The sequence below is a fragment of the Podarcis tiliguerta genome (assembly GCF_965153285.1).
Source record: "Podarcis tiliguerta genome assembly, chromosome: 4".
In the NCBI taxonomy this organism is placed as follows: domain Eukaryota; kingdom Metazoa; phylum Chordata; class Lepidosauria; order Squamata; family Lacertidae; genus Podarcis; species Podarcis tiliguerta.
The window spans coordinates 75,167,723-75,179,710 of record NC_139537.1 but is presented as its reverse complement, the minus strand read 5'-3'; the positions used below and the strand labels follow the sequence as shown (position 1 = coordinate 75,179,710).

General features: G+C 41.9%; 1 protein-coding gene across 1 annotated transcript in view; it reads right to left on the bottom strand.

The window, feature by feature from the left end:
- Nucleotides 1-213: 213 nt before the first annotated feature.
- CCDC138 (coiled-coil domain containing 138) overlaps nucleotides 214-11,988 on the bottom strand; it is a 30,542-nt gene continuing 18,767 nt past the window's right edge. Inside the window, exons 13-15 of the mRNA XM_083437829.1 lie at nucleotides 8,319-8,495; nucleotides 1,753-1,891; nucleotides 214-460 (exon numbers count right to left, since the gene is read on the bottom strand). Coding sequence (XP_083293955.1) covers nucleotides 289-460; nucleotides 1,753-1,891; nucleotides 8,319-8,495 — 488 coding nt within the window. The 3' untranslated portion in view covers nucleotides 214-288. The remainder of the gene's footprint in view (nucleotides 461-1,752; nucleotides 1,892-8,318; nucleotides 8,496-11,988) is intronic.

The window sequence follows — 11,988 nt, the reverse complement described above, 5'->3', positions numbered from 1 at the left end:
ATATCATGAGAGTTAGGGCTGCACACAAAGATCACTGTCAGCTTTGGCAGCACAGATTACCTATTGCAAGGGGGAAAGTGCACATTCCTCTGGATCATGGCCACTGTAAAACTTACAATATTTAAAGGGGGTGGGTAAATCAAGTATTCAATAAAATGGCAAACTGTCCTTGGCCTATTTTGAGGAGCATATTGGCATAAAAGATTATGTCCATTGTGACATTTTCCCCTTCATTTATTCATTTAAAATCAACACGCTTCAGAAAACGTCTTAATAAAATGCAATCTGTTACTGGCTCCCATTTAGACTATTGCTTTTGGGGTTGCTTTTTGTCAGTCCCAAATTGAAGAGAATTGAGTTGAGGTTAATACATAAGAAAGCATGATCTGGATGCGTTGTCCTCTGTAGCTCTTGAATCATCAGGTGAATCGTGAACAGCTCAAACATCTTCTTATTGCCCCTGTAAGATTATTTTCCAAGAATGTTATGCAGTGAAGGAACATCATTTTGATCACTCTGAAGGACGGGAAGAATTTCAATTATATCTGAACACTACAAGTTACAGAGCATCTGAAAAATGTTTGAAGTAAAAATAAATGCCATTCTTAGTATTAACAGACACTGTAGAAGATTTGAGATGTGTTTTGTTTTCGTTATGAAGCTTTGTAAGATAAATGGACTTAACAGTGGCGTAAAGCCGTGGAAAACTTTTTGTTAAATAAAGGCGTCTACAAAGTATCCCACAATGGCATCTGCCAACAGCAGCCAAATTTGCACGTCGTGCTAGATCATGGTTTAGAGTAGGGGTTGAGGAAACTTTAAACGTGAGACCTGTATTTCCTCACAGCCAAACTTCTGAGGGCCACATGCCAGTAGCGTGCAGGGTAAGAAGCAAAAAGTGGGCGTGGCCAGAGGCAAATGTGGGTGGAGCAACAGTTGTACTGTAAGCTAAATTCCAGCCACCGAAAGGCTAGAGGTTTATCCTCACACACACCCTCCCATCCAAGCAAACAACAGATGTTATCATAGTTCAAAGACACATTGCAGTGAGGGAAAAGCACCCAAGAGCATTAAGGGAAGTGAGGGATGTGGCCTCAGGCCATGGTCTGAGGAGAATCCTAAGGGCCAGATAGAGGGGAACAGAGGACTACATTTGGCCCCTAGATGCAAGAATTACCAACCACTGGTTTAGTGAAACATGTGTAAACCATCGCTCATATGCTCTGCCTACACACACAGCCAGGAAGAGTTTAGAAGCTTTTAGCTCTTTGATCAGTCAGTCTGTGGCTTCGTCTGTGATTAACAGTAATTATGGTTAATACTAACTATGGCTCACTTAAGAAAAGCCAACTTCAGACCATAGTTTCTGAAGGCAGCTTGTTGAAACTAACAAAAATGTTTACCGATTATTATATTTTAACAAAGCATGAACTGTGGAATTGTGGTTAAGGTAATACTGTCTCAAAAACCATAATTAAAAATATTTCTTTAGCTTAAATAAATATTTTTAAGGCTTACATTTGAAAGTTTGGGAACTTTCCCCTACTTTCCCACTTTTACCTACAGTTATTATTTTCAAGTGGAGATCACAATTCATTTGTCATAATTTCCTCTTAAATATTAGTATGATGCTGAGGGGGAAATAAAGTTAATGTGCCTATTACACAATGCAAGAACCTGACAATGGGTTGAAAAAGATGACAAAGAGAGGATAATAAAACTGGATAATAAGAAAAAGTTTACAAGACTTACTTAATTTTTGAGAGCTTTTGCAGCAGAATACTAAGTTTTTCCAGTATCTGTGTATCTAGCTTAGGGTTTCGAAGCAACAGTGAACAAGTGCGAAAAAAGGTCTCATTACTGCAAGCTTCCAGAAATGGATGCAAAAACCCTGTAGAATAAAGTGACCAATAATTATAATTAGTTGAAAAAAGGAAGAAAAAGGTTTTTAAAACAAATTAATAAAACTAGTCATGTAAAGCATATTGCACAGCTTCCAACTTTAGAAGAATACTCTTAAATTCAGATTCAAGCACAGGCACCCTGCAGCCCTTAAGTACAGAACATGAGAACATCACATGTCCTGGCATAGCAGAGGGAGCTGAAAAAATGAACTGATTCGATAATCATTATAGAATCAATTATAATGTGTGTTGACAGGTGTAGAATTATTCTACATCTGTAGTGCCCTTACTGGCTTCTTCGAAATGTACCATCTCACTCGTTTCTCTGAAAGATTGGTTGATTCACTAGTATCTAGCAGCAAAGATTGCTGGGTAATAGCTGTGAAAATGGGTTTTGTTGTTTCTGGACAGATGCTTGGCATTGTTAAGCTGTACCTCTGGTTGATTATTTTCTTGGTTTGGTTAGGAAACAGCCTGAACAAGCGTCTACATATGTTCTCGTTTCTCTAGTGCAACAAAGTAAATCTTCCTTAGTTTGAAAGTGTAGGAACTGGATTCTAAATGCTCTTGGCTAGTCTCGTGAATAGGCCAGCACAACTACTCAAGCCTCTTTTGGAAATTATTTTGGCCCAAATGCTTTAATTTTAACACCAGAAGAGCAGCCAGTCTACTTTCCAGACTTGTGGCAAGGTAGTCTACCATGGAAACCCTGATCTTCAGTTTAGCTGAGATCAGTTGACATCTTGACATGGTTTGAGCCGTCTTCCTCTCTAGAGGGATGGTCTGCTTCAAAGCTTGTTATTGGAACATGTCCTGCTACCAACCCACCCAGCTCCACCTACAATGCAGCATTTGATGTTCAAATTGCAGTGGCGAAGGGTAAAATTGGCTGTAGCCAGGATAGCTTACTCAAAGGTCAGGGTTTTCATGGTAGAGCAACCTTGGGATAACAAATCTGGGCAAAATAAAAGTCTTGGTGCAAGGAATTTTAGCAGCTGTTGTTGTTTAGTTGTGTCCGACTCTTCGTGACCCCATGGACCAGAGCACGCCAGGCACTCCTGTCTTCCACTGTCTCCCGCAGTTTGGTCAAACTCATACTGGTAGCTTCGAGAACACTATCCAACCATCTGGTCCTCTGTCGTCCACTTCTCCTTGTGCCCTCCATCTGGTCCTCTGTCGTCCCCTTCTCCTTGTGCCCTCCATCTTTCCCAACATCAGGGTCTTTTCCAGGGAGTCTTCTCTTCTCATGAGGTGGCCAGAGTATTGGAGCCTAAGCTTCAGGATCTGTCCTTCCAGTGAGCACTCAAGGCTGATTTCCTTCAGAATGGATAGGTTTGATCTTCTTGCAGTCCATGGGACTCTCAAGAGTCTCCTCCAGCACCATAATTCAAAAGCATCAATTCTTCAGCGATCAGCCTTCTTTATAGTCCAGCTCACACATCCATTCATCACTACTGGGAAAACCATAACTTTAACTATATGGACCTTTGTCGGCAAGGTGATGTCTCTGCTTTCTAAGATGCTGTCTAGGTTTGTCATTGCTTTCTTCCCAAGAAGCAGGCGTCTTTTAATTTCATGACTGCTGTCACCATCTGCAGTGATCATGGAGCCCAAGATAGTAAAATCTCTCACTGCCTCCATTTCTTCCCCTTCTATTTGCCAGGAGGTGATGGGACCAGTGGCCATGATCTTCGTTTTTTTTGATGCTATAGGAATGCAAATCCCAATAAAGACAGCAAAATCTAAAGCAGCACAGTAAAGCAGGAAGCAGCAGTATCAGTAATTGAAGGCCATTAACAAAACAAAAAGGATGGTAGATACTAAACAGGCTTCTCATGGAAGAGAGATTTTATTCAAAGAAAACAGCTCTTTAAGGCTCCAAGACAGATGAAAACCCCCAGCCATGAGTTCAGACAGCTCAGCAATGCCTTGCACTACACAGAGCAGCACCGCATTGGCTGAATGCCGAGCTCGGCTTCTAGAAGAGAAAGAGAATGCTAGATGAATAATCGGAAGGAAGACTACAAAGGGAGACAGGATGGGAAAGGAAGGGAATCCTTTAAAGAGACGTTACACTGCTTATCCCACATAAGCTATAAATTATTTCTTCTGCTCCCGCTTCAAATGTTTCTCTTCAAGATAAATTTGCACCTGCCCTTTAGAAGAGTAAAGGATGTGATGGATTAACCCTTGCAGCGCTGCCTGTACTGTCATTTAGACTCTTGAAACAAAGTTAACGCTAAGCAGAAGTTGGTCTAAGCAGAAGCCATCTGCCTACAACCTTGGCAAAGTCAAGAATAAAAATGTGACCCTTTTGGAAGAAAAGTATCTGGCTAAGAACATGCATGTTTCCACTTTATCGTACAAACAAAAGCGGTAACTGTTCTTTAAAAATGCCAGAAGCTCAATATGCCAGAACAAGCAAGGCTAGCACCCATGGTCTGTGAAGGGAAAGCAACGCTTGGTTCTAGTAGACCATTACACAGATCTGAGCCCTTTATAACCTTTTAACAAGAGTCTGGTGCAAGAGCCATGCCAAACAAGAGGCAGCGGTCAAAATTCCTGTAACGTGCTCAATTGCTCACATGTGCGGCAACTTGAAACAGCTAAAGCCCTGTGCAGGTGCATGTTTTTAAACAGCCTGAAGCATGAGCCTGGCACTGTGTTCTTCTTGAAGCAGGGGGAGTGTACACAACAAGCCCAAGGCAAAGCATTGCCCTGATTTTCTTGCTAACCTCCACCAAGAACCCCTTTTATTGTGATTTAGAGTAGAAAGAAATACCAACAGGTGGAGTAGATCTTTAAAAGCTGAAGAAGCTAATAACTCCGGCCATGAGCAGCTTCAAAACTAGCACACTCCCTCTAGTGGCTCTGGCTGTTGGGAGAACTCTTGACACAAGTAGAACAGTACTCTTCTAAAAAATGGAGGGTGTTTCGACTGTATGAAAAAGGGATATATTTTAGAGCCTTAAGAAACAACCCCGAAATTCCACACTGCATTGCGGGGCTGCAAGTAAAAGGGCAGGGCGAGGGCAGCTGCGTTAGCACACAGCAGGTCCAATAAAGGACTCTCCAAAATAGGTATATAGGCCTTTCCATCTGCTACATTTAGTTGAGGAGTCTTCCCGGCACAAAACCACCTGGACTATATCCAGGGACCTTGACGGATGGCACCAAAGGGTCTCAGATGTTTGTGACCTTTTTGGATCTGGAGCTCTGCGGTGGGAAGGCATTAAGAATTATTATTATTATTTATTAAGTTTGTATACCACCCTATACTTGCAGGTTTCAGGGCGGTTTGCAAGATGAAATCGCAATATAAAAACACGAAATACATAATAAAAATAAAAATTAAGAAGAAGGTGGGATTTAATTTGTAGATGATGCTGGGTAGTCCCATCTAGCTAGGTAGCTCTTTTAAATGTCCTCATTGATGCCCTTCTGCAAGAAATAAGAAGCCTAATGCTCCACGAGATTGACTGCACAGCTCCTTAGGCCTTGCTCCGCCAAGGTCAAGTCCTCTGTTTCTCAGAGCCCCTTGTTATTCCTTGAAGAGTCTAGTCTACTGACCCCTACATTGTCCTCAGCATCCCATTGGTGGCTTGTGGCATTAGAGCACCCTCTGGTTTCCTCTCTCCCAGTGCCATTCGCTGTCTCTCCTGTTTCATCTGCCACTCTCTCACCCAGACAGCAGCCATCTACCCTCCATGACTCTTCAACCTGCTTGATCCTGGTCTTGTGGCTGTTGCCCCACTCCCCTTTCATAATTGCTGCAATAGCCTTTCTTCTCTGCCTCTCACACTGCTTGCTCCAGAAGCCATGGTTGGTGGAGTTAATCTTATGTTCCCTAAATTTCGACAGCTCCATCCTCCACAGCCCACCCAGTCTCTCCGCTTTCCAATCTAGTTCGCTCTGCATGACTCTGCTCCTCTCTGCATCTCCAAGCTGTTTTCCAGCCATGGGAAACAATAAGAGCTATAGTAGGTTTTTGTTACTGAATGTGTAACACTCACACTTTGCTACAAAATGCAGGGCGAACGCCACACTCATTCACTAATGATCTTTATTTTTGCTATAAGCCACATTCTATGTTTTTGCTGTGAGTGCAAGAGGTTTCGCGTGTGCACTTAAGTGCAAAGTATAAAATCATTTATTTAATTAATTATGCATTAAAACACCAGGACAGCTTGCAATGCATCAGTTCACATTCGACCATCAGAACACTAAATAAACCATTAAAATACAGTGGTACCTCGGATTACATACGCTTCAGGTTACAGACTCCACTAACCCAGAAATAGTACCTTGGGTTAAGAACTTTGCTTCAGGATGAGAACAGAAATTGTGCTCCGGGGGCGCGGCAGCAGCAGGAGGCCCCATTAACTAAAGTGGTACCTCAGGTTAAGAACAGTTTCAGGTTAAGAACAGACCTCCGGAACGAATTAAGTACTTAACGTGAGGTACCACTGTAATGTTAAAAACTGTCAGGGTTAACAACCACATGCATCATGAGGGCACATTAGTTAGAGATGATGGGGGGGAATTCACTTCCGCCCCCTATCAAGTGAACACTCAGTACAAAACCAGGTAATGGGTGGTGTCAGAAGTCCTGGTTACCTGCGAGGAGACTTGCTTCTGAGCTGTATTTCACCAAAGGTCCTAAGCTATCACGCTTTCCGGGCATTTTGTGCGATTGAAATAAAAGGAAAGTATACCCAACAACATAGAATGTGCACAAAAATTGCTCTCCTGACATTAGTTTGTAGGGGGCTGAAGATAAAAAGGAGTAATACTTCCTGGTTAAGATAAAACAGCATAATCACCCTAGGCAGAAAGCGTGGGATGAGTCCTAAGCTGTGATTTATCTGAGTGGAAGATCAAGCAGGCTGGTTTGCATAGGAATGCATAAGAGCTCTCCATTTCTTAGCTCAACTAGCTGCAGGTCTTTAATGCAGAAGGATTATTCTATGTGGTTGGAGGCACATCTGGGGATCTGACTTAGTTCTGTGCAAGAGTCTATCCAGGAGCAGGCAGTTCGAGAGACTGAAACGACTGCATTGTAATAGACTCAAGGCAACAGTTTCAAAGTTAAAAAGGTAAAGGGACCCCTGACCATTAGGTCCAGTCGTGACCAACTCTGGGGTTGCGGTGCTAATCTTGCTTTATTGGCCGAGGGAGCCGGCGTACAGCTTCCGGGTCATGTGGACAGCATGACTAAGCCGCTTCTGGCGAACCAGAGCAGCGTACGGAAATGCCGTTTACCTTCCCACCGGAGCAGTACCTATTTATCTCCTTGCACTTTGACGTGCTTTCGAACTGCTAGGTTGGCAGGAGCAGGGACCGAGCAACAGGAGCTCACCCTGTCGTGGGGATTCGAACCACCAACCTTCTGATCGGCAAGTCCTAGGCTCTGTGGTTTAACTCACAGCACCACCCGCATCCCAGTTTCAAAGTTAGGTGCCACTTAAAACTGAAGGATATCATATAGCCCATTCTTTCAGGTAACAATGTAAATATCTCACAAATTAAGACAGTTATATGAGATTTGCTGTACAAAGTAATCTTGTATACAAAACACCCCTCCATGCAGATCTATGCATGTCTAACCTCCTCACATAATGAAGAAATTACAGGCTACTCAAGGGTTAAAAGTGTGGCCTTTACTGTAGCAACTTCATGGTGACTACCAACACCATTTTTTTTTCTTTTAGAAAAGCCCTGAATAGGGCCGCCCCAGTGGAGACTATGCAATTGGAGACTAGCGCAATGCACAATCCCTATTGAAACACAATATCCAACGCATGGACATGGAAGCATGGTAGATGTTGGGGACAGCAAGTGAAATCTTGATTACTCCTCTCCCGCACAAATCATTAGAAACACACATAGGGTTTATATCAGGCATCTCAAAGATGTTATTCAGGCCGGTATACACTCCTTTTGTACAGTCACAGATGTTTCAAGAGGAAGAGGATAAAACATTGTATCCTCCCACTAAATTCATGGGTGAATCATTTGCAGTTATTTTGCTAGACTGTTTCCTATGGCAAGTTACTGTGCACTTTACCAAACAAGCTAAATGAAAGTCAGGGGATTGTTGCATTTTAAAGAGAAGTCTACTTACTGGTTTCTTCCTTGCTTTGATTTCTCTCTCAGTGTGAAAAGTAGAAAGCTAAGCATTAAATCTACAGAAAATAACCCCCCCTTTTACTAGCTTGCCTGCACCAAACATTAATGAAAGCATTAAAATAAGACACCTTTTTTGGGGGGGGGGGTGTAAAGCCTGTTTTACTTGGAAAAGATTCTTACTTGAAATAAGACGACCAAGCAAACGGCCAATTCAAAGGAAACCTGCAATTTAAAACAGCTGAGCAAAGCAGTATGAAAACGCTGATCATCACTTAGCACACTTACTGGATTGCGTTGTCATCTGAAGCAAGCTGTCAACGGCATTGGAAAGAACACCTTTACTCGATATTCTTATATGACTCAAGATAATAGGCACAGCTTGGTAGTCCAAAAACAAGGCCTTCCCTTCATCTGTCTTCAGATCCACGCAAAGGGAATCAAAGGCTTGAGCCAGGTAATCAGCTAGAATATGCATTAGAATTGAAAACAGTAAAACCGAACCACTATTTTGGGTCACTGGTCAAACTAGCAAGGCAGAAGAGGATGCTATACAATACTGATATAATGAGATATCAAAAACAAAATGTCTTTATAGTGTGTTGCTTATTTAATGCCTAGCCTCATTCATTCTTTTTTTTTTTTACTAGAAGAAAATCATATTTACAACTCATATTTTATCAAATCACCATAAAATGTTCAATTTTTCACATTTGCTGTCCTTACAATGTTTATTATTATTTTTAATAAATGTTATTAGTTTATAAAAAGGGATTCAAAACTTAATGCCAAATATATTTTTTAAAATCCAAAATTAATCTAAATAAAATAAAAACATAGAGAAAAAGAGGGGTGGGGAGAATCATTAGAATCAAAAACTTTTGCTCATTCCTGACTATCCCTCTTGACCATTTTAGACACAACCTAGGGCCCAGAGATCTCTATAGACTTGTAACATGGTTTGTATTCAGATTTAATTTTAACCAGGTTATTTTTTTAAAAGAAAAAACATTCTATAAATTTTAAGAATCCAATTAAAAAAACCAAACCACCCCTAGGTTTCAAAAATAAAATCGGTTTCTTCTACTCTGACAGAAAACAATAGCAGAACATACAGGAAACAATTGTTGTCAGTGAAGCCAGAAGGTCCTATAGCACCCATTTCATGCCCTTTTTGGATTTACCTATTTAGATTTATGTAACAGAAGCCGAGTTGTTGTTCTTTATGAAGCCAAAGTTCATAAAGCCTTGACCTTGCCTAGCATTCACAGTGCTGAACGCTTCTCACTATGCTTGGAACCTAAACCTACACAAAGAAATGATTTCTCCAAATTTAAAGGTTAAATGCTAACTTTAGTAACATTCAGTTATAAACAAGGTATTAGTAACATTAATTTCCTCTGAATACCTGCTGCTGTGCAGCTTTTATTCAACAATTCAAGGAACAGCATTGCTTTATGCTGGATGGCCCCAAATTTTAGAGAAACAAGAACAAAGATGCATTTACTAACTAGCTATATAAATCCCAATCACTTTTTTTTGGGGGGGGGGGTAATCAGTTATTGCATTCATGTTCAAACACTACTAACTGAGTTTAAAAACATTTTAAGCCCCCTTTAATTTCCCAATGATTTGACTGAGAAAAAGTTTCCTTTGCTATTTTTGGTATGTTGGCATTCCATCAAAAGTAAATATCGGAGATCTCAGGTAATGATAATAAACCACAGTAACACTTATTCTACTGCGTTAAAGGATTATTACATAAACTGAATCATGCCTGAACTTACAAAACCTTAATTAGGATGCCCCCTACTGCATTGTGACTTTAAAGCAAAAAACATTACTTACAAACCATCTAGAATTATGTACCAATCTATGCTGGCATTTTTATATTGTGTATTCATTCTACAGATTCTACACTAAAATAAGATGGCAGAGAATTGTTTCTGTATATTAAATATTTTAGGTGTAACTATAACCATCTTAGAAAATAAGTTTTATTTCTGTAGAAAGGTGAAAAGGTGTGGGAAAGTATTCCTGGCCAAAACGTCATTTTCTCCTTGAGCAGGAGTGCAGAATCTGTAGCCCTCCATATGTTGTTCAACACTCAGTTCCCATCAGTCCCAGCTAGCATTGGCCAGGGCTTATGGGAGTTGTAGTCCAACACCGCCTGGAAGACTACAGGTTCGCCATCCCTGGTCTTGAGTATACCTAAGGAGAAATCAATGACCTACAGATCACCGGTACGTTATCAGTAATATGTTTGTGACAAATAGTTTTCAATGGCTTCAGAATGGCAAGCCGAACTAAGCAATATTTACAGATTCTAGGTGTGGGGACTGGTAACTTTCCATGCCCTAAGGATCTAGCACAGGGGGTGGAGAGATAGATCTGGCCCTAACCCACAGGCCAAATTTGAAAGGAGGGCCCTTTCAAGAACCTCTGTGTGGGTGCTTTGAAGCACTGCTGATCAGCTGGTTATTGGCGCTTCAAAGAGCAGTGCAGTGCTGCTCTTTGCAAGCCCTTTCACGGACCAACTGGCTATGGAGTTCCACATGGGGAAACTCAATTATGTGGTCAATCCCAGGGCACTTAAACTGAGTTCCTATCAGGTGATTGGTGGAGAGGGCAAGTCAACTAGGATTGGCCTATCAGTAGATGGTGCATTGGCAGGAGAGGCTTTCTGCCTAATCAGGAATGCACTTGAAGGCTCCCAACGGGGCACCGGCAGCCATGTCCCCATCTGCCCCACACCTGATGTCAGGTGTGGAGCAGGTGGGCAATGGTATGGGGAAAATGACCTCTCAGGCCAAACTGGGACCTATGACAGATCTAATTAGGCACAAAGGCCAGAGCTTCCCCACTCCTGTTCTATCGTTTCCTGGTTATGGAAGTAAGTTCAAACACATGCAGACAGTGACTACCAAAATATTCCAGTATTCACAGGATGAAGCTTCTCCATTCCATACAGAAGCACCACTCAGTGCCTCTAACCACATCTCCAAGATCACTTGCGCCAACTGCTTATCCACTATCTTACCCCGATCTCCCTCCCACCCATCATTTGCTTGCTTCTTCCAAAACTTTCCAAAAATCCAAATTCTATTTAATACTAATGTGATGGGTGATCACTGAAATTTAATCACGCCTGCATACAGTGGCACTGTGGGTTAAACCATTGTGCCGCTTGGGCTTGCCGATCAAAAGGTCGGCGGTTCGAATCCCTGTGACGGGGTGAGCTCCTGTTGTTCGGCCCCAGCTTCTGCTAACTTAGCAGTTTGAAAGCATGCAGTGCAAGTAGATAAATAGGTACCACTCTGGTGGGAAGGTAAATGGCGTTTTCATGCTCTGCTCTGGTTTCGCCAGAAGCGGCTTAGTCATGCTGGCCACATGACCCGGAAAAACTGTTTGCGGAAGCGGACAAACGCCGGCTCCCTTGGCCTGTAAAGCGAGATGAGTGCGACAACCCCAGAGTCATTCACGACTGGACTTAATTGTCAAGGGTCCCTTTACCTTTTACATACAGTACCAATTTGCACAAACACAATGGCTTTGACTGCGGCAAGATGGGATGATAGCCAATGGCTTTAAAAAATGGGGGATAAAATAAACTCTTGGAGGACAGATCTAACAATGAATATTCATCAGATCTTCCCTGTTCAGAGGCACTATCTTGCTAAATGTCGCTTGCTGGGAAACAACAGCTTTTACTGTTCAAGCTCCACTTGGAGGCCTTCCCAGAGGCATATGGTGGAAAACCAGATTCTGGACTAAATGACCTTTGGCTTGATCTTGCAGAACTGCCCTTATACTGTATGTTTATGTTTGTGGCCCTCTTGGGCTGCCAAACATGCAAAAATCTAGAAGTTCTGCAGCCATTACCCCTTAAAATACATATTGAAATACTTTAGCCCCCACCCCATTTTTAAAAATCAAGTTTCTTTAACCTACCTTTTTT